The sequence below is a fragment of the Nesoenas mayeri genome (assembly GCF_963082525.1).
Source record: "Nesoenas mayeri genome assembly, chromosome: 28".
Classification (NCBI taxonomy): Eukaryota; Metazoa; Chordata; class Aves; order Columbiformes; family Columbidae; genus Nesoenas; species Nesoenas mayeri.
Window position 1 is genome coordinate 2,551,530 of NC_137558.1, and position 21,689 is coordinate 2,573,218.

Consider the following 21,689-nt stretch of genomic DNA (forward strand, 5'->3'; position numbering starts at 1 on the left):
ACAAACAAACAAACAGAACCGCCACAGCAACGACAAACAGCAAAAACTGCAAGACCTCTCCACGAGTAAGAAATTCCTCTGAAATTACCTCATAAAGTTGTTTGAAAACACAGGCGAATTTGAATGTGTGATATCCCTTTAAAATGAAAGTCAAACCATTGATAAACCAAATGGTTTATCCTTGTAAATACAGACGAATTTGAATGTGTGATATCCCTTTAAAATGAAAGTCAAACCATTGATAAACCAAATGGTTTATACTTGTAAATACAGACGAATTTGAGCGTGTGGTATCCCTTTAAAATGAAAGTTAACTCATTTGGTTAATAAATGGTTTATCTTTGTAAGAGTTTTATAGTACTGTGAGCTTTGTGGAGCAGAAGGAGCCTCCTCTGTAGCTTATCTATCATTATTAACTGTATAAAAGGTGCTAAGTTTGCGAAGTATTATTATTCAAACCTATCAATGCCAAAATTCCTTTCTTAGGTAATTTGCCCTCACAGCTTGAAACACACGGGTGGTTCTTCAGGTAAGGGGTTGGGGGTCAAACACGCTTATCTATCATTATTATCTGTATAAAAGGTGCTAAGTTTGCAAAGTATTATTATTCAAACCTATCAATGCTAAAATTCCTTTCTTAGGTAATTTGCCCTCACAGCTTGAAACACACGGGTGGTTCTTCAGGTAAGGGGTTGGGGGTCAAACACCCGTACTGAACCCCCATCCCCATCACCCCATCAGCTCCCCTTCCCTCCCCGTGGTCCCTGAGCCCGGTTTGACCCCAGGACCCCCCAGTCTCAGCCCCACACACCAGGCCACAGCTCGTATCCAAAGTGAGTTTTATATATAATTAATTTATCTGTACACACGAAGGACAAAGAAGTACCTCAGGGCAGCGGTGGAGGGAAGGGGGGGGCGGTGCTGAGCCCCCCCCGCCCCAAAACAGCTTAAAAATAAAATTAAGAAAAAAAAAAACAGGAAAAAGGAAAAAAAAAAAAGTCACTTCATTTTTTTTTTTGCATTTAAAAGGCGGGGGGAGCTGCACCCACCCCCCCCTCCCTGCTGGCAGCCCCGGGGGGGGGTGTGAAGGTGCTTGGCCTCTGCTCCCCACACCCCCGCAGGCGGCACTTCAGTTTGGCACATGGAGGGGAGGGGACGGGACACCCCCCAGCCCCTTCCCCGGGGGGGGGCCATCTCCCCTCTTTGGCACATGGGGGATTTTAGCAAAGGGGGGGGGACCTGCACCCCAACCCCTCCCTACCCCCCCCCCGGTGCTGGGTAATCCCCCCACCCTGGGGGGGGCACAGCAGGGGGTTCCCCCCCAGCCACCTCCCTTGTGTCCATTTCTCCCTTTGTTTTTTCTTTTAAATACATGGATTTGGGGATTTTTTTTCCTTTTTTGCCTGACCCCGGTGCACGTCCTGGGGCGGGGGGGGCCACACCAGGCGGGACCCCCCCTAACTCCCTGCAGGGCCAGCGTTGAGGAAGTAGGTGGTCATCTCGCCCTTGCCCTTGACCTTGACCAGCCCCCGGCACTCCAGCACGTAACCCTTGGCCGCCAGCACCTGGTACAGGTCCGTTGTCACCTGCAGGGGGAATGGGACACATAGGGGGGTGAGGAGGGGCTCTAGGGGGGCCCTGTCCCCCCCTCCCGCCCCCCCGCTGACCTGGATGCGGTCAGGGACGCCGGTGCTGTCCATGCGGCTGGAGACGTTGACGGTGTTGCCCCAAATGTCGTACTGGGGCTTGCGCGCCCCGATCACCCCCGCAACCACCGGGCCCATGTTCAGGCCTGGGGGGGGGGTCAGAAAGGGACAAACAGGGTGTCACGGACCCCCCCATGGCTGCGGGGGGGAGGTGGGGGGCATGCGAGTGGAAAAGAGGGGGCAAAGGGGGGTATGGGCAAAGGGGAAGCAGGGTGCAAGGGTTTGTGTGTGCAGGGGGGGGTGAAGGCAAGGGGTGTGGAAAGGTCTGCACATGCACAGAGGTGTGCAAGGGCCAGGATGTGCGAGAAAGAAGGGGTGTACAAGGGTTTGCATGTGCACAGGCATGTGCAAGGGTTTGCACACGCACAGGGGTGTGCAAGGTCCAGTGTGTGCAATGGTTTGCATGTGCACAGGGGTGTGCAAGGTCCAGTGTGTGCAAAAAGAAAGAGGTGTGCAAGGGTTTGCACATGCACAGGGGTGTGCAAGGTCCAGTGTGTGCAATGGTTTGCATGTGCACAGGGGTGTGCAAGTGGGAAGGGGTATGAAAGGGCCAGTGTGTGCAAAAAGAAAGGGGTGTGCAAGGATTTGCATGTGCAAAGGGCTGTGGGAGGCAGCAGGGTGTGTAAAGAGGTGCGTGAAGGCCTATGCGTGCAAGGGCTAAAGGGCTGTGCAACATCAGCACACATCAAGGGGTGTGCAAAGGCTGTGCGCACAAAGGGGAAAAGGTGTGCAAGGCTTTGCTTGTGCAAATGCGTGTGCAAGGCCCAAGGGGCATGCAAAGATCTGCATACAAAGTGCTCTGCAAAGGCTGTGCATGCAAGAGGTGTGCAAGGCTCGTGTGCAGGCTGTACGTGCAAAGCCAAGGGGGCGTGCAAAGCTCCCCCGTGCAAGGGCTATGCACCAGGGCCGCGTGTGCGAAAAGGGACGAGGCGTGCAAGAGCCAGTGGCTGCTGTGCCGCCTGCAAAGGACGTGCAGGGACGTGCGAGGAGTCAGAGCGACGTGCGAGGGGTGTGCAAGGCCGCTCACCGATCTTCATCTGGAAGTTGTTGAAGGAGTGCTCGTTGATGTACTTCATCTGCTCCATGAGGTGCATGGCGTAGTCGGCAAGTGCCGCGATGTGGCTCCGGCCCTCGCGGTCGTAGGTGGCGGCGTTCAGCCCCGAGGCCGCCATGTAGGTGCTGCCGATGGTCTTGATCTTCTCCAGCTGCCGGTACTTCTGCTCGCTGATTATCTGGGTGGACAGGGACAGGGGGGTGGTGTCACCCCCACGTGGCCCCTCTGGGGTCCTGTGCCCCCCAGCTGCCTGCAGCCCAGCCTGTGCTCACCCCCTGCATGGTGCTCCGTGGTGTCTCCAGCAACCTGTGCACCCCACCTTCTTGCACCCCATGCATGGTGCTCTACAGCCTCTCTGGGGCCCCCTGCACCCCATCCCTGTGCACCCCATGTACACTGCTCCACAGCCTCTCTAGCACCCCATGCACCTCATCCCCTGCACCCCGTCCCCACACATGGTGCCCTACAGCCCCTCCAGCACCTTGTGCACCCCATGCACATGTTTCCATAGCCTCATTGGGGTCCTGTGCACCCCATCTTCCTGCCGCCCAGCCCATGGTCTCCCATGCTCCATGCACACTGCTCCATGGTCTCCAGCACCCTAAGCACCCCATCTTCTTGCACCCCATGCACAGTGTTCCGCATCCTTTCTGGAGCCCCATGGACCCCATCCCCTGCGCCCCATCCCCATACATGGTGCCCTACAGCCCCTCCAGCACTCTCTGCACCCCATCTTCATGCACCCCATGCACGGTGCTCTACAGCCTCTCTGGAGCCCCGTGCACCCCATCCCCTCTACCCCATCCCTGTGCACCCCATGTATGCTGCTCCATAGCCTCTCTAGCACCCCATGCACCCCATCCCCTGCACCCTATCCCCACACATGGTGCCCTACAGCCCCTCCAGCACCCTCTGCACCCCCTCTTCTTGCACACCATCCCTCTGCACATTAGGAACTCTGCTCCATGCACCCTGTGCACTCTCCTCCAGCACCCTGTGCACCCCATCTTCTTGCACCCCATGCACAGTGCTCTACAGCCTCTCTGGGACACTGTGCATCCCATCCCCATGCACCCCATGCATACTGCTCAAAAGCCTCTCTAGCACTCCATGCACCCCATCTCCTGCTCCCTGTCCCCTGTACCCCATCCCACAGCTCCATGAACACTCCTTCACCACCTCTTTCCAGCACCCCATGCACAGTGCTCTACAGCCCCTCTAGCACCCTGGGCACCCCATCTTCTTGCACCCCATGCACAGTGCTCTACAGCCTCTCTGGGGCCCTGTGCACCCCAGCTCCTGCACCCCATCCCACAGCTCCATGAACACTGCTCCATGATCTCTCCAGCACCCCATCTTCCTTCCCCCACTCATGCTGCTCCACAGCCTCTCCAGCACCCCACACACCTCCCATCCCCATGATCCTCCCCACTGCACCCCAGCACCTCGTCGAAGTCAGCGATGATCTCGTTGAGCAGGCGCAGGCACTCGACGCCCTCGTTGTTGGCCTCCAGCTCGACGTAGAACTCGGAGAAGTTGCTGATGGAGGCGAACATGACGGCCACGCACTCGCAGGACTGGTAGTAGAGCTCATCGTTGCGCCGCTCCCGCGCCAGAAAATGCGCCGCCACGTCCTTGGGCAGGATGTTGTGCAGCAGCCGCCGGTTGTACGCCTGCAGCTCCTCCATCTCCTCCTTCTCGCCCGTCGCCTGCGGCACCCAGCACCATGCGGGAGCCGCCCCGGTGTGCGGGGAGCGGGGCGGTCCCGTCCCCTCATCCCTCGTCCCCCTCAGGTCCTACCTGCAGCTTCCAGAGGAAGTCGAGGCGGGCAGTGGACTCGACCTGCTGCGCGTGAAGGTACAGCGCCAGCGCGAAGACGGCCAGGATGACTGGGGTGACGTACCGCAGGGCCACCTTCCCCTCCGCTGGGCTGTGGGTACCGTCCCCCCGCTGAGAGGGGACGCCGGACCAGTCCCTGCCCACCCCAGGGACCCCAAACCTGCACCCGGACCCCTATGATGCACCCACCCCAGGGACCTCAAACTTGCACCTGGACCCCTATGATGCACCCACCCCAGGAACCCCAAACCTGCACGTGAACCCCTACGACACACCTACCCCAGGAACCCCAAACCTGCACGTGAACCCCTACGACACACCTACCCCAGGGACCCCAAACCTGCACCCGGTCCTCTATGACGCACCCACCCCGGGAACCCCAAACCTGCACGTGAACCCCTACAACACACCTACCCCAGGGACCCCAAACCTGCACCCAGTCTCCTATGATGCACCCACGCCAGGGACCCCCTAAGATGCACCCAAACCCCAAACCTCCACCCAGCCCCCAAAGGTGCACCCACCCAAGGGATCCCCAAAGATGTACCCACCCCAGAGACCCCAAACCTGCACCTGAACCCCTATGACACACCCACCCCAGGGACCCCAAACCTGCACCCAGCCCCCAAAGCTGCACCCACCCTCCCAGCATAGACCCCAAGGGACTCTCCTGCTGTCACGCACCCTCATCCCCCTCCTCCCAGTTCCCCACTGGTCCCAGTCCCCCACTCACCATTCACCCTGGGTCACATTGAAGGGCCTGGTCGGGGGGGAGAGGAGCTGGGGTTAGCGGTGTGGGGACGCAGCTCCCAGGGAGGGGACAGTGGGGGGACATGGGGCACTCACAGGGCGTTGGCCACCACCAGCAGGTCAGCGTTGTCAAACAGGGTGGCCTGGGGCCCCTCCACCAGCACCAGGTAGGTGGCCTCGATGGCCACCATGAGCAGCAGCTTCCCGATGCTGCTGATGTGCAGGAAGACGGAGCAGGCGAGCAGGCTCAGCACCACGCTGTAGCTGAAGTACTGCGAGAGGGACACCCCGCAGTGACACCAGCACCCATGGGGACTCCCACCAGCACCCCAAACCCACGGGGACGTGGCACCCATGGGGACACCCTGCCAGCACTCAGGGGCTCGGTGCCAGCACTCACGGAGGGACCCATGTCAGCAGCCTGTGTCTGCGGGGACACTGTGCTGGCACTCTGTACCCTTGGGGACACTGTACCTACAGCATACTGAACCCTTGAGGACACTGTGCCAGCACCCGATACTCTTGGGGATGCTGTACCTACAGCACCCTGTACCCGTAGGGACACTGTGTTGGCACCATGTACCCTTGGGGACAATGTACCTACAGCACCTTGTACCCTTGGGGATGCTGTACCTACAGCACCCTGTGCCCTTTGGGACACTGTGCCTACAGCACCCTGTACCCTTGGGGACCCCATACCAGCACCCTTGAGGACACTGTGCCTACAGGTACCCCACGCTGGCACCCTGCACCCTCAGGGACCCTGCGCCAGCACCCCTGGGGACATTGTGTCTGCACCTTCAGGGACCCTGCACCAGTGCCTGTGCAGGACTCTGCACCCATAGGGACCTCTGCCAGCACCCTATGTCTGTGGGGACCGCGTTCCAGCACCCACAGGGACCTCTGCCAGCACCCTGCGTCTGTGGGGATCCTGTTCCAGCACGCATGGGACCCCCTGCCAGCACCCTACGTCTGTGGGGACCCTGTTCCAGCACCCACAGGGACGCTCTGCCAGCAACCTATGTCTGTGGGGACCCCATTCCAGCACCCATGGGACCCCCTGCCAGCACCCTATGTCTGTGGAGACCCCATTCCAGCACCCATGGGACCCCCTGCCAGCACCTTGTGTCTGTGGGGACCCCATTCCAGCACCCATGGGACCCCCTGCCAGCACCCTATGTCTGTGGAGACCCCATTCCAGCACCCATGGGACCCCCTGCCAGCACCTTGTGTCTGTGGAGACCCCATTCCAGCACCCATGGGACCCCCTGCCAGCACCTTGCGTCTGTGGGGACCCCATTCCAGCACCCATGGGACCCCCTGCCAGCACCCTGCATCCTCAGGGACCCCGTACCAGCCCCCAGAGCACCTGGCCTGCTGGCACCCACGCAGGACCCCGTCCCAGCCCCGCACTCAGGGGTGCCGCACGGGTCTCACCTCGGGGAAGTCGCAGGCCAGCCCGTGGCGGTGACAGGGCCCCGCGGGGGACCCCAGGGACAGGTTGAGGGTGCGCAGCTGGCAGGGTCCCACGGCCTCCGGGGTGACGTTGAGCTCGTGGGCAGCGCAGTCCCGCAGGGACACCCGGCTGCAGGTGAACTGGAGGGGACGAGAGGGGTGAGACGGTGACCCGCGGCCCCCCACCCCAAAGCCCCACGTCCCTACCATGTTGACGAAGGCGGCGATGAAGACGAGGAGGATGGTGAAGACGCCAATGACGGTGCTGTGGGTGCGGGACTGGACGATCTTCCGGGACAGTTGCTGCAGGGCAGCGGGGAAGAGCTGGGGGGCAAAATCCCCGTCACGCTCCGCTGAGCCCCCCAAAACCCCCACCCACTGGCCCTGGACTCACGGTGACACAGGAGTAGACGGCACAGACGAAGAGGATGGTGGCGAGGAGGATGAAGATGCTGACGTAGACACCGAGCATCAGTGGGGAGCTGAGGAGAGAGGCGGCTGTGAGTGTCGGGGGGTGGGGGGACGGGGTGGGGGTTTTTTGGGGGGCTGTAGCACTCACTGGGGGAACACCACGATCTGGAGGCAGCAGATGAAGCAGAAGACGAGGAGGGTGCAGGCCACATAGCCGGCGAAGCGATCGTCCACCTTCTTGGAGTACTGCGGGGACAGGGGGGACAGGGCTGGCCCGAGGGGGACGGAGGGGACCACGGGGATGAGATGGAGGGGGACAGAGGGGACCCCAAGGGATGGGAAGGAGGAGCTAGGACAGGGAGGACCATGAAGCCATCAGGATGGAAGGGGCCCCACAGATGAGAAGGGACAGAGGTGACCCACAGCTGCGATGGAGAGGGTGGAAGGTGCCATGAAACCAGGACAGAGGGGACTTCAGGGGACAGAGGGACCCCCCCACCTTCTTCTCCAGCTCAGGCGTCTGGAAAGTGAGCAGGAACTTCTTGACGTGGTCCTTGCGCAGCTGGTCGATGCTGCGCGCGTCGATGGCCCGGCTCAGGAACTCGTCCACCTCGTCCTCGGGGTTCAGTGCCTCCTGGGCGCCACGGCTGGGGACACGGCTGGGTCAGGGTCCCCCTGGGTGCCCCCCAGGATGGGCTGGCTGTGACGCCCCCCCGGGACACTTACTTGTCTTTGCTGGAGTCATCGATGCCCTGGAGAGACACAAGAGAAATGGGGGGTGTCAGAGCCACCAGTATGGATGGGGGGGACCCTCAGAGGGACAAGGACATGGGGCATCCCCCAGAGTGACCAAGGCCACCAAGGACCAGGGACAGAGTCCTGAGGGTAACCAGGATGGCGAGGGGGAATCCCCAAGGGTTCTCCAAGCCTGGCAAGGATAGGGGCGTCCCCAAGGGTCTGGGGGGGGCCTGACACCAGTGAGGACGGGGGACCCCAAAGGATCCCCAAGGCCAGTGAGGACGGGGGATCCCCAAGCGCTGCTGTGGACGGGAGGGACACGTCTGGGTCCCCATGGGCTGGTGAAGGTAACGTGGATCCCCAAGGGCTTCTGAGGACAAGGGGGACACCTGGGGATCCCCAAAGTCTGCTGAGGACGGGGACAGACCCACGGGTTGCTCGGGGCCGTGGGCTGCGGGAGGAAGCAGGGAAGGCAGCGAGCGGCCGATACCGCGGCGCCGGGGGCCCTCACCCCCCCGAGGCCGCTCACCATCTGCCGGAAGGCCTTGGAGTCCTTGGTGCGGGAGAAGGAGCGCTCGGGCACCCAGCGCGGCACCAGCCCCTCGGTGGAGTTGGCGCGGGCGCGCTGCAGCTTGGCCAGGATGGCTTTCTCCTCCTTCTGCGGAGCAACGCGGCCGTGAGAGGGACAGCCCCGGCTTCCCTGGCTCGGGTTCCACCTGCCTCCAAAAACCCCCCCTGACTCACGCGCTTCTGGCTGCAGCCGACGATGAGGAAGGTCTCGATGTTGTGCTCCTTGAGGTAGGCGTTGCGCTCACCCCCGTGGCCCGGCTCCACCTCGTAGTCGCCGTTCAGGTACTGCAGCGTGGCCCAGGTGATGTGGATGCGCCTGGGGACGGGAGGGATGAGGAGCTGAGCCCCCGCTGCCCCCCGACCCCAGTCCCCAGTCCCCAGCCCAGCATTCCGGCTCACCCGGCTTTGCCACCCGCTTCCATATGGTTGGCCAGGGTGACATCGTTGGACCAGACGTCAAACTGCCACTTGCGCAGCCCCAGGACGCCGCAGTGCACGCGCCCGCTGTGGATGCCCACGCGCATGTTCACGTTCACCCCCGTCACCTCGCGCACCAGCCTGAGAATGGCACCAGCACAACGTGTCACCGCGGCCACAGGGGACGGGCACAGCCCCCCAGGGCTGCGGTGGCACCAGGGATGTGCCAGCACTGGGGACGGGCACAGCCCCACAGCTTGCAGTGGCACTGAGCACAGGCACAGCTCCCAGGGTCATGGTGGCACCAGGGATGGGCACAGTGCCCCAGGGCTGCAGTGGCACCAGGGACGTGCCAGCACCGGAGATGGGCACAGGCCCCCAGCTTGCAGTGGCACTGAGGATGGGCACAGCTCCCCAGGGTCGTGGTGGCACCAGAGACGGGCACAGCCCCCCAGGATCATGGTGGCACCAGGGATGGGCACAGCTCCCCAGGGTCGTGGTGGCACCAGGGACGGGCAGAGCCCCCCAGGATCATGGTGGCACCAGGGACAGGCACAGCTCCCCAGGGTTGTGGTGGCACCAGAGGTGGGCACAGCCCCCCAGGATCATGGTGGCACCAGGGACAGGCACAGCTCCCCAGGGTTGTGGTGGCACCAGGGATGGGCACAGCCCCCCAGGGTTGTGGTGGCACCAGGGATGGGCACAGCCCCCCAGGGTCGTGGTGGCACCAGGGATGGGCACAGCTCCCCAGGGTCGCGGTGGCACCAGAGGTGGGCACAGCTCCCCAGGGTCATGGTGGCACCAGGGACGGGCACAGCCTCCCAGGGTCATGGTGGCACCAGGGACGGGCACAGCCTCCCAAGGTCATGGTGGCACCAGGGACAGCCAGGACCCCCATGCCCGTCCCACTCACGAGATGGCCTCGATCATGTCGACCCCCATCTCCACACAGCAGTGCGCGTGGTCCCCGCGCGCCTCGGGCAGCCCCGACACGCAGTAGTAGCAGTCCCCCAGGATCTTGATGCGCAGGCAGTGGTTCTCCTGGGGCGGAAGGGGCAGGTCAGAGGGGGGCGCTCAGGGACCCCCAGGACCCCCTCCCAGCCCCACCACTCACTGCCGCCAGCTTGTCAAAGCGAGCGAAGAGCTCGTTGAGCGTCATCACCAGCTCCTGTGCCGTGCACTGCGAGGCCAGGCTGGTGAAGCCCTCGATGTCGGCGAAGAGGATGCTGCCGGGAGGAAGAGCGTGGCCTCAGTGGGGACACACACACACACCCCTCTGGACCCCCCCACCCCGCAAACCTCACCCGCCCCCAGCCCTGCGGTACCTGACGTTGTCGTGCTTCTGGATGTAGATCTTGTGGAACATCATGTCCTCCTTCTTGGTGTTGATGTCCTCCTTCATCTCCATGGCCACGTGCTGGGGCAGCACCGAGAGCAGCAGCCGCTCCTGCCCCCCCCGGTATCGCCCCGTCAGTGCGGGGCCGGGTCCCCATGGCCCCACAGCCCTCCGGGCCCCCCACCCACCTGCTGGCGGTTCTCGCGCTGGAGGTGCAGACGCGCCTGGATGTACCCGCGGGTCTCCTGGAAAGCCTGGCGCTGCGACACCTCGGCCGGGTAGTGGGTGCAGACCCCCACCACGTTGGTGCAGAGGAAGATGAGGGCGTTGGCACTGAGCTGGTGGGGGAGGTGGATTCAGCATGATCCCCCCTGGAATCCCCAGCCAGCTCTGCCACCCTCCTCTGCATCCCAAAACCCCAGCTCTGCTATGGGGGTGCAGTCACCAGGGGCCACAAGGGGGGACGTGGGGCAGGGAGATATGAGGGCATGGGGACCCAAGGTAGCGGGATGTGGGGATGCAGGGACCTGGGGACATGGGGGACCAGGTCAGGGTGTATGGGGATACAGGGACCTGGGGGGGATGTGGGAATACAGGGACCTGGAGACACAGGGGACCAGGTTGGGGGGGATGTGGGGATACAGGGACCTGGAGACACAGGGGACCAGGTTGGGGGGATGTGGGGATACAGGGACCTGGAGACACAGGGGACCAGGTTGGGGGGGGATGTGGGGCACCTAGGAACGTGGGACACCAAGGTGGGGGGGTGCAGGGACATGGGCGACCTGGAGACACAAGGCATGGGGACAGAGAGGACCTGGGCTGTAGGGGGGATGCAGGGACCTGAGCACCCAGGGTAGGGGGGAACAGAGGGGACTTGGGGACACAGTGGACCAGAGCAGGGTGAGTGTGGGGGAACTGGGGACCGAGTGCAGGGGGGACATGGGGCACCCAGGGATGTAGGAAACCAGGATGGGGGGACCTGGGGACACAGGGCAGGGGGGTATGGGGACACAAGGGGGACACGAGGACCCGGGGCAGGGAGGAGCGTGGGGAAACGGCCAGGCCCCACGGGCCCACGGGAAGCAGAGAAAGCTGGGGGGCCAGGAAGCGGAGATGGTGGCAGCAGGAGCCCTGCGGTTTCCCCCCTCCCTGTCCTTGTCCCCCGGGACCGGGGCCAGGGCTATTTATAGTGCTCTGGCAGGCTTGGGGGGGGACACTCACACCCGCCGTCCCCATCGCAGCCCCCCCGGCCAGTGGCTGTGGCCCCATTGCCCACACTGTGGGGGTCACCCCACTCGGGGGGCTTCCCCTCCTGTGACCCCCTGCAGCTCCAAGCCTCGCCCCCCTCAGCACCGCGCTCCTCGCCCTGTGCCCCACAGGGACAGCACGTGGCCCCGGCCAGGCAGGGCGAGGGTGACAAGTAGCCCCGCGCAAGGAGGGGAGCACAGCGAGGCACCGCTGGGGGCTGGGGACACACAACCCTGGGAACAAGGGGACCCCCTGTGCCTCCCTACACATGCAGCACCCCACCGGGAGCACCCACCACCCCTGGGCGGGCAGGACAGGGGACACTGCCAGGGTCCCAGCCCCCTGGGTGGCAGCCAGCCCCCTGCCCTGGCGCCCTGGCCCTGCATCCCCCTCGGGGGTTTCCGCTGGCCCCACAACAGGGGTTTTGTGGGTGCCCCCCCCACCCCAGTACAGCCCACAATGGTGGGTCTGTGCACAGCCCCGCTGGGACGAGGGGCCCCTTCGCCCCCGGCGTGGGGCTGCGGCAGCACCGCGACCCCTGGACACACCATAGGCAGCACTCACAGGACCCTGGCACAGGACCCCACCGCTCCCTGGGCAGCCCAGGGGCCCCTCCCACATCCAGAATTTTCCGTGTCGCAGAAAAGCCCAATTTTGCAGGAGACTTGAAGAACCACCAAAGGGGATGGGGGAGTCGGATGGGGGGTCGGTTGCAGGGGAGTCCCAACCACGCCACAAGCAGGCAGGACCCCCTTGGCACAGCCTCCCCACGTGTCCCCCCAGCCCCACCTGCTTCCAGAGGAAGGGATCCGCGGCATTGCGGTGCCAGGCAATGGTGAGGTGCAGGGTGGAGAGCAGGACGCCGGCCAGCACGGCCGCCCGCATCCGCACGGGCAGCAGCGTGTAGGTGATGTAGATGAAGAACACGCTCCACCAGACGCCCTCGGCCGCGCTCCGGGGAGCCACGGCCACCGTCCCCAGCGCCTGCACCCCGGCCAGGAGCCCCAGCACCACGTAGCTCACCACCCACATGTAGTCCTGGGGGAAGGCGCTGCAGCTGCACAGCACCATCAGGAGCAAGAACAGGGCCGTGGCGCTCGCCAAGGCGGCGGTGGCCGGCACATGTGGGGTGCCGGGCAGGCAGTGGAAGAGCAGCATCACCCCACAGACCAGCACCAGGACCCCCATCAGCACCGTCAGGCTGCTCTGGTTCATCTGGAAGAAGTAGCGCTGGTAAAGCCGCTCCAGTTTGGCCGACTGGAAGCGTTTGGAGCGGAAAACTTGGAGCAGCCGCCGCCAGCACTCGCCGGCCGATGGTCGCCCACCGCGGCCCCCAGCCCCCTTCGGACCCTTGGCGTCGCCATCCTCCAAGGCCAGGTCCACCGATTTGAGCCCCAGGTCGCCCGCGGGTCCCTTCTTGCCATAGTGGTCCTCCTGCCAGGTGCAGCGCAGCCCCCGGGGGGGCCCCCCACCCCGCTCCATCTCAGGGTCCTGCAGGCAGCTCATGTAGCGGGGGCCGCAGAGGGCGGCGCGGGGCCGGGTGCCCTTCTTGCCGTTGCGCTCCCCCCATGCCGTCTTCCGCTCGTCCACCTTGGGCACCAGGATGCCGCTGAACCACGACATGCTGCGGGTGCCGGGTAGGGGTCAGCGCTCGGTCCCCCATCCCAACGCCCCAAGAGGGACCCCGGTGCCCGTGAGGGTGCAAAGGGATAGTTTTCCCCACCCTGGAGGGCCAGGCAGCGAAGGGCCCTGATGTCCAAGCCCCCCCGGGGGTGCAGACCCCGAGCCAGCCCCGCGGTCCCGCAGAAGCAGCCGGTGCGGATGTCCCGGCGCCGCTGTCCCGGCGCTCGGCCCTGCCGTGGCCGCCCCGAGCCTGTCCTCCCCGGCACAGTGACCTGCGGCAGAGCTGGAACCGTCCCGGCTGTCCCGGCCTTGTTTATCTTGAACAGCGGCCAACAGGCTGCACCGGGCACCTCGGCCCCGGGGCACCGGGGACCAGCCGGGACGTGGCAACCGGTCGCAGGCCCGGGCAAGCGGCGGTAGCGAACGGTGGCCTGAGAAGGGCCGGCCCCGGCGGCGGCCGCCTCCCTGCCCGCCCGCCCCGCGGGGAGCCCCGCCGAGCCCGGCCCGTCCGCCCCGGCCCCGCCAGCGCCTTCCCGCCGCCGCACCGCTCACCGGGCAGCCCCCCGGGACCACCCCGCTTCTGCCGCCCCGGGAGCCGCTCCGGTCCCACCCCCCGCCGCCCCGCGCCCCGCGCAGCGCCCCGCTCCCGCTCCCCGCCGCCGGCCCGGCCGCCGCCGGCCCCGCTCACCTCCGCCTCCGGCGCCGCCGCCCGCGGGGCTCCGCGCCCCGGCACGGCCCCGCCGCCGCCCGCTCCTACACGGCGGCCGCGCTGCGCCCCCGCCGTCCCATCCCGCGCCCACGCCGGGCCTTCGGTGGCGGCCCCGGTCGCGGCCCCGGCCCGACCCGCCCCGGCCGGTGCCCGCCCCCCCCCGCCCGGATCTGCTCCCGGGCGCTCCCGGCCGGCGGCCTTAAAGGCGCAGCGGCGGCGGCCCCGGTACGGCCCGGAGCGGCCCGGTGCGGCGGGGGAGGCGCGGGCGGCGCGCGGGGGCGGCGGGCGCGCGCGCGGGCACGGGCGGACCGGCACCCCCGGGGCTGCGCGCACACACACACGCACACACACACACGCACCGCGACGCTGCACCGACATGGCGACACGGGACACCGGGGGCACGCGCGGCCGGGTCCCCCGCGCGCGCACACACGCGCCCCCCGGACACTCCCGTGTCTGCACACGCACCCCTCCCCGTTCTGAGCGTGTCCCTTGCACACACACCCTGTACACACATCCACACCGCCCAGTACCCCTCTCTTGCACCCCCCCACTGGTCGCACATCTACAGCCCCTTGCACACGCGTGCACACACTTGCACACCTGTGTGCACACACCCCCCTTTGCACGTGTGCACACACACGTATCTCTCTGCACACACACCTACACCCTCCTTAGGTACCCCCTGCATGTGCACATGCAGGCGCACATGTGCACACACATCCTTGCACACACACGTAGTGCTCAAACACACCCTTGCACACATGCGTGTATGCGCACAAATGCACCCTTGCACACATGCACAAGCACACACGCATGTACGTCCGATTTGCACACATACATGCACCCTTGCACACACAGGCACGTGTGCACACACATGTCCTTGTGCACATCCGTGCCAGTTGTGTGCACACACACACACGTGCACTCTTGCACGCACGCTCATTTTGTGCCCACACATGCACCTTTGCACACACATACATGTGCACACACACGCTCATTTTGCACACACACACACACACACACAGCCTTACATGTACCCTGGCACAAATGCACACCCATTTTACACACTCACATGGACATGAACCCTTGCACACACTCACCCGGTTTGCACACACATGTACATGTATCCTTGCACTCACATGCACATATGCACGCCTGTTTTGCACACATACACACCCCCTTGCACGCATCCCCCCTCAGCCCCCGTGCCCAGAGAGGTGCAGGGCAGCCCCTCACTGAGGTCCCCGCCTGTACCCCACGGGTGTCCGTGGCTCAAGCCCTGGCACTCCTCCCGCCCGTGGCGGGGACCCCTCCCGCGGCGCCGCCGGGCTCCGCACCCTCCCCCCCCCCCGCAGCAGCGCTGGGCCCCGGGGAGCGCAGATTAATCATTAATTAGCAGTTGCCGCCGGGCCCGTGTCCCCGCGGCCCCACGCGGAAGTCTCACCGCGAGAGGGGGGTGGGCACCGGAGCCCGGCCTGGGGGACGGGCCGGGGGCACCTCGGGGACACCCGGGGGTCCCAGCACAACCCAGGTGACCCCCCCGGTTCCACGGGCAGGATCCGGCCCCTGCCGGGGATCCCTGGAACAGATCCTGCCCCTGCTGGGGATCCCCGGGACGGATCCTGCTCGTGCTGGGGTTCCCCTGGAATAGATCCCACCCATACTGGGGAGCCCTGGGCCAGATCCTGCCCTTTCTGGGGATCCCTGGGCTGCATCCTGCCCGTGCTGGGCATGTTGGACCAGCCCTTGGCCATGCGGGAGCTCTGTCCACACCAGAGCTCCCTGGGCTCGATTCTGACCCCGCCGGGGCTCCCCGGGCCGGATCCCGCCCCCCCCCCGCTCCGTCCGTCTCCCCGGGGCCGCCGCAGCCGCCACCCATCGCCCCAGCCGGGCGGTGCAGTGATGCTGCGGCACCGGGCCCGATCCGGCCTCCCGCGGGCACGGCGGGGACACGGGGCGTGGGGCGAGTGGGCAGGGGGGCTGCCCCCACCTCGCGGCCCCCCCGCAGCCCCGCCTACCCCACGCCGGGGTATATGGGGACAGATCCCCCTTAGGGGAGAGTGGCACGGCCGCCCCGGGACCCGTCCCGGTGGGATGCGGGCGGCGGGGCTTCCGCAGCCCTGGACACGGCGGAGGCACCGGGGCTCCTTTTTTCCGGTGTCACCGAGAGGGTCCAGGCAGCACCATGGGTTGCAGGGAGGGTCTATCCCCGGTGCTCCCCGGTGGCTGCCCAGCTGCGGGGGCGCGGGCTGGACGCCACGGGGATGGGCGCGGGGGCGGGCAGGCGGGGGCGGGGACGGCCGGGACGCCCCGGCGGCCCCGTGTGATGCGGAGCGCGGCAGTGGCGGCGGCAGCGGCGCGGCCCTTCCCGGCGGAGCGCCGCGGTCCGGTGCGGGGCCGCCCCGCCGGGATCCCGGGGGCTTCGGTGGGTGCTGCCGGGCATGTCCGCCCCGGCGCAGCCCGCCGCTCCCGGCTCCTTTCAGGTGAGCGGGCCGGAGCCCTCCCAGCCGCCGCGGGTCCGGTGAGGCCCGGTTCGGTTCTGCCCGCAGCGCGGGGGCCGCCGGTAGCAGCGCAGCGAAGGGGCCGCGCCGCCCGGTGCCGCCCGGTGTTCACCAGCCGCCCCCGCCGCTCCCCCCGCAGAGCCCGCGGAGGCTCCCGAAGTGCAAGAGCCGTTTCAAGCGCTCGGACGGCAGCACCTCGTCCGACACCACCTCCAGCATCCTCCGCAGGCAGGTGAGCGGGCCGGCACCGGCACCGGGGCGGGGCAGCCCCGCCAGCCCCCCCTCCGCGGCTCGCTCCCGGGGGCGGCGGCTGCGGCTCTGCATTAAGGCACGGACCGGAGGGGGAGCGGCCGAGCTCCTGCGCCCCAACCCCCGCACCAGGGAGACCCGGGCGGCCGCCCCCGCCCCGCCGCTCCCCCGGGACCGGAGCTGGGCACCGGGCACCGGTAGCACCGCAACAGCCGCTCCCCACGGCTAAAAATAGCGAGTGCTGCGTCAGGGCCGGGCCGGCCGCCGGGTACCGGCACTGCGGCGCCGGGGGGGGCAGGGGGAGGCCTCGGGGAAACTGAGGCAGCGGGGGGGAAATGGGGCGGGGGGGTCTGCTGTGCCGCCCAGGCGGTCCATCAGCCGGCACGGAGCCGCCTTCCCACGCTGCCCAGGGGGGCACGGACCCACTCGCCCGACCCGGTTCACCGCGGCCCCAGTGGCGCCCCCCGGCCCGGCCGCAGACGGGCGAGCGGGTGCCGGGGCGGCCCCGCGGGAGGCGGGGGGTTCCGCTAGTGGCGGTCCCGGGAGGAGCAGAGCGGCTTGAGCGTCCCGTTTCCCTCCCAGGGCAGCATTTGCCCTCCCGGCACCCACGGGGACCCTTCGCCCCGGCCCCGCTCCCGGCGTGGCCGCTTCAGCACCTCGGAGAGGGCCTGGCCCGGCCCCGCTGCGCTGCCCGGTACCGGTGCCGGTGCCGGTCCCGGCGCTGCCCGGAGCCCCCGCCCTGCCGAGCGCTGCCCCGCGGCCCCCGCTTTGGGCCGAAGGCGGCCCAGGCCGATCCCTCCGGTGCCCGTCCCGCTGCGCGGGAACGGGGCGGGCCGGGCCGGTCCCTCGGGGCCTGCCGCTGCCCCCCTCCTCGGGGGCGGGGGGGACGCGGCGGGGGGGCGGGAGCGGCTCCAGCCCCGCCGCAGGCCTCGCCCTGCAGACGGGGCTGCTACCGGCTCGGGGCAGGACGGGGGCCGCCGCACCGGAGCATGGAGGTACCCACGGGGACCGCCCGCCGCCGCCCCGGGACCACCGGCCGCGGGCGCCGGGGAGCGGGACGGCATCCCCCGTCCATGCCTCCTGCAAGGACCTGCTCCCCCTTGCAAACTAACCCTCCTCCCCCGGGAGCTGCCCTGAGGCCCCGTCGCGGTGCACCGCACCGGGGCCGCTCGGGGTCCTCGGCTGCCCGTGCAGCCCCCCCGGGGGTCCCACCGGAGAGGGGCCGGAGGCCCTCGTCAGTCCCGGAAGGGGGAACTGCGACCCCCAATTCCCCCCTTGCCCCCCCCCTCCAGCGGCAGAGCCGGCGGGGGCGGCTCCGTGCGGCCCGGGGGGGGCGGCGGGAGGCGGGGGCGGGGAGGGGCGGGGAGGGACGGCGGCGGCGCGGCGGAGCGGGCAGGGCCAGCCGGAGCCCGAGCCGCAGCCGGAGCCGGTACCGGAGCCGGGCGGGGGGGCGCGGGCGGTTCGGCTCGGCTCGCCCCGTCTATGTCGTTTTCTGACTCCAGCGCTACCTTCCTGCTCAACGAGGTACCGGCCCCGGTACCGGGGGGGGCCGTGCCCGGGGGACCGCGGTCGGGGGTGGGGAGGGCTGCGCCCCGGGGGCGGTGATTGCGCACCGGAGGCTGTGCCCGGTCGGGGGGTGCTTGGCCGTGCCCGGTCAGGGGTTCGTGCCCGGCGCGGGGGAGCTCTGCTGCCCCCCGGCCCTTTGTTTCCCCGTTGCCGCCGCTGATCTCGCCCCCCCCGGCAGGTGCCGCTGAGCCCCGGGAGCGGAACCGGGCGTGGGGGGGACCACGGCCGCCATGGCCGGGGACCCCGCGGGGACAGAGGCTCCGGGCCGGGGGCTGAATAGGGGGAGTTATATGGGAGGGGGGGCGCGCTGGAGATGTTGTACTGGGAGGCCATGCTGGGGGTACTGGGGGGGTTGGGGAAGATGCTCAGGGGGCGGTGACGATGCCGGGGGGGCCGTGCTGGGGAGGCCATGTTGCAGGGGGCCATGCTGGGAAACCATATTGCCTATGGTGGGGAGCGGGGGCCCAGACCCCCCCGATATGAGCGAGGTGGGGTGTGCAGGTTGGGGGAGCCCATGTGCCGGGAGGCAGGTGCTGTTCAGCATCGCTGAGCTCAGCCCGGCACGGCCTGGGGGCCTCGGGGGGGCCCGGGGGGGCTCAGCAGCATCCAGGGACCTATAAATATTTCACCGCAGCTTCTGCGCCTGTTCCGGGCGCAGCAGGAGATGGGTAATTACCAGCGGGTGGGGGGGCTGGTGGGGGGGCTGCACCGAGCACCCGCTGGGCACCCCAGCGTGGGGGCGGCTGCAGCAGGACCACAACCCCGGGGGGATGGGGACCCCTGTCCCCAGGCTGGGACTGCAGGGGTCACCCCCGATGGCTCCCCCGGGACCTGGGGTCTGTGGCCCAGTGCAGCCATGCTGGACCAACAAAAGCCACAAGGAAGTGTGGGCTGGGGGTTAGCAGCGTCCCCCCAGCTGGCACCGCCTCAGGGCGAGGTCCCTCTTTGCGGGGTCCCCGCAGCCCCCCCGGCACTCAGCCCCGTCCCCCCAGGGCTCGGCGGACTCCTACACCAGCCGCCCGTCCCTGGACTCCGACGTGTCCCTGGACGAGGACCGCGAGGGCGCCCGGCGCGAGGTGGAGAGCCAGGCCCAGCAGCAGCTCGAGAGGGCCAAGGTACCGCGTAGGGGGGGGCACCGGGGGGGCTGGCAGGGCCCGGGGGTGCTGATCCCCCCTCCATCCCCAGCACAAGCCGGTCGCCTTCGCCGTGCGCACCAATGTCAGCTACTGCGGGGCGCTGGACGAGGAGTGCCCGGTGCAGGGAGCCGCCATCAACTTTGAAGCCAAAGATTTCCTGCACATCAAGGAGGTGAGTTGGGGTGCTGGGGGAACGGGAGGGGGTCAGGGTCATGGACCCTCCCCTCCCAGCCTCACCCCTGCCCTGGCTTCGCCCAGAAATACAGCAATGACTGGTGGATCGGGCGCCTAGTGAAGGAGGGGGGGGACATCGCCTTCATCCCCAGCCCCCAGCGCCTGGAAGCCATGAGGCTCAAGCAGGAGCAGAAAGCCAGGTAGGAACCAGCCCCCCATGCCCCCCCCGGCCCCCCGGTGCTCGCTCACCCCGCTCCTCCCCAGGAGAGCTGGCAACGCCTCGGGCCTCGGCGACAGCGGGAGCCGGCGATCGCCTCCCCCCTCCTTAGGTAAGGGCAGGTCCTGGCCCAGGGGGATCCGGGGGGGTCCTGGGGGGGCCCCTCTTCGCTGTCACCAACCTCTGTCTCTCCTCTCCCCAAGCCAAACAGAAGCAGAAGCAGGTGAGTCCCGGGGCAGGGGGAGATGGGGAGGGGGCTGCAGGCAGAGGGCCCCTCTTCCACCGCTTATGGGGCTGGGGGGACTCCAGGCTGCTGGGGTTCTCTGGAATAGGTGGGGATGGGAGCGCAGGGGGTGACGTGTCCCTGTGTCCCCCCTGCAGACACAGCACATCCCGCCCTACGATGTGGTCCCCTCCATGCGGCCCGTGGTGCTGGTGGGGCCCTCGCTGAAAGGATATGAGGTACTGGGGGGGAGAAATGGGGGGGCAGCAGAGGGGCCCCCACTGTCCCCCCAGGGTGGCGGCCGGTGGCCCCTCCCTGGCCGTCCCGTGCCATGCCAGGCAGATGGCGGGGCCGAGGGCGGCTGGCCGGGCGCCGGTGGCTGTCACCTCCCCGCCGCTGCCATCTGCTGCGCTCCCCCCGGCTCACGGCGCTGCCGGCCCCGCCACAGGTCACCGACATGATGCAGAAAGCTCTCTTCGACTTCCTCAAGCACAGATTTGACGGCAGGTGAGGTTCCCCACCACCGGGACGACCCCCCCCCAAAGACCAGGGGGGAACCAGGTCCCCAGCGCCGTCCCTCTGCCCCCAGGATCTCCATCACCCACATCACGGCCGATCTGTCCCTGGCCAAGCGCTCCATCCTCAACAACCTGGGCAAACAGGCCATCCTGGAGCGCTCCACCACCCGCTCCAGCATCGGTGAGGGGCCGGGCTCCCCCCAGGGCCTGGGGACCCCCCCAGGGCCAGCCCAGCCTGACCTCGTGTCCCCCCAGCTGAGGTGCAGAGCGAGATCGAGCGCATCTTCGAGCTGGCCAAGTCCCTGCAGCTGGTGGTGCTGGACGCCGACACCATCAACCACCCGGCTCAGCTGGCCAAGACCTCTCTGGCGCCCATCATCGTCTACGTCAAGGTGTCCTCGCCCAAGGTGAGGGGTGACGGTGGTTCTGGGGGGCCCTGGCTGCCCCCGCAGTGCCGTCACCTCCCTCTGCCCCCCCCAGGTCCTGCAGCGGCTCATCAAGTCCCGCGGGAAGTCCCAGGTGAAGCACCTCAACGTGCAGATGATGGCGGCCGACAAGCTGGTGCAGTGTCCCCCGGTGAGCTGCGGGGGTTCCCTGTGAACACCCCGGGGGTCCCCGAGCCACCCTGACCCCTCCCCTCTCACCAACCCCCAGGAGCTCTTCGATGTGATCCTGGACGAGAACCAGCTGGAAGACGCCTGTGAGCACCTGGCCGAGTACCTGGAGGTGTACTGGCGCGCCACCCACCACCCCCCGCACGCCCCCCACGCCGTCCCCTCGCCCACCGGCCTCCCAGGCCTGCAGGTACCCCCGCACCCCCCCTCGCTCCCCAGGGTGGCTGGCACAGGGGTGCACAGGGTGGGGGGACCCCAGCGCCGCCCGCTGCCCCCAGCGCCGCCCCTGCCCGCAGAGCCAGCTGGGGGAGCGGGGGGAGCACTCGCCGCTGGAGCACGACAGCCTGATGCCCTCGGACGAGGCCGGGGAGACCTCACCCCAGCCCTGGGGGGCCACGTCCCAGCGCAGCTCCCGGCACCTGGAGGAAGAGGAGGAGGAGGAGTACGGGGACCCCTACCCTGACATCTACCAGCCCCACCGGCACCACAACAGCGGGCTGCAGGGCCCCCCCGCGCCCGATCGCCAAACCGAGCGCAACCACGACAGGAACTGGCAGCGCGGGCGGCCCTGGGCCAAGGACAGCTATTAGGGGTCGGGAGGGCGGGGGGGACACGGCTGGGAACCGGCC

At 67.6% G+C, this 21,689-nt stretch overlaps 2 protein-coding genes across 5 annotated transcripts; one reads left to right on the forward strand and one right to left on the reverse strand.

Moving 5' to 3' along the window:
• Positions 1-739: 739 nt before the first annotated feature.
• ADCY6 (adenylate cyclase 6) lies at positions 740-13,947 on the reverse strand. Of its 3 annotated transcripts, XM_080360506.1 has the most exons (22): positions 13,839-13,947; positions 12,317-13,151; positions 10,465-10,614; positions 10,266-10,387; positions 10,055-10,166; positions 9,854-9,981; positions 8,923-9,081; positions 8,698-8,839; positions 8,483-8,611; positions 7,942-7,967; positions 7,715-7,862; positions 7,364-7,461; positions 7,199-7,286; positions 7,012-7,128; positions 6,787-6,945; positions 5,446-5,621; positions 5,333-5,359; positions 4,561-4,690; positions 4,206-4,469; positions 2,734-2,938; positions 1,668-1,792; positions 1,335-1,586 (listed from the first exon to the last, which is right to left on the reverse strand). In XM_080360506.1, exons 2-22 carry the CDS (start codon positions 13,148-13,150, stop codon positions 1,458-1,460), a joined length of 3,468 nt encoding a protein of 1,155 aa, XP_080216632.1. In that variant the 5' UTR covers position 13,151; positions 13,839-13,947; the 3' UTR covers positions 1,335-1,457. The 3 variants fall into 3 exon arrangements, with proteins under 3 accessions (XP_080216631.1, XP_080216630.1, XP_080216632.1); XM_080360505.1 differs by lacking the exon at positions 1,668-1,792 and having other exon boundaries at positions 740-1,586; XM_080360504.1 differs by lacking the exon at positions 1,668-1,792 and having other exon boundaries at positions 740-1,586; positions 6,787-7,128.
• Positions 13,948-16,140: 2,193 nt separating this feature from the next.
• On the forward strand, positions 16,141-21,650 carry CACNB3 (calcium voltage-gated channel auxiliary subunit beta 3; the record flags this gene model as incomplete). 2 transcript variants are annotated; one of them, XM_080360512.1, is made up of 14 exons in its annotated part: positions 16,141-16,345; positions 16,503-16,595; positions 19,171-19,293; positions 19,364-19,486; positions 19,573-19,688; positions 19,753-19,817; positions 19,909-19,928; positions 20,087-20,167; positions 20,377-20,435; positions 20,518-20,627; positions 20,702-20,853; positions 20,927-21,022; positions 21,101-21,250; positions 21,357-21,650. In XM_080360512.1, the coding sequence occupies 14 exons, from the start codon at positions 16,304-16,306 to the stop codon at positions 21,648-21,650; spliced, it is 1,524 nt and encodes a 507-aa protein (XP_080216638.1). The 2 variants fall into 2 exon arrangements, with proteins under 2 accessions (XP_080216638.1, XP_080216637.1); XM_080360511.1 differs by lacking the exons at positions 16,141-16,345; positions 16,503-16,595 and adding an exon at positions 18,095-18,136.
• Between the last annotated feature and the right edge of the window lie 39 nt (positions 21,651-21,689).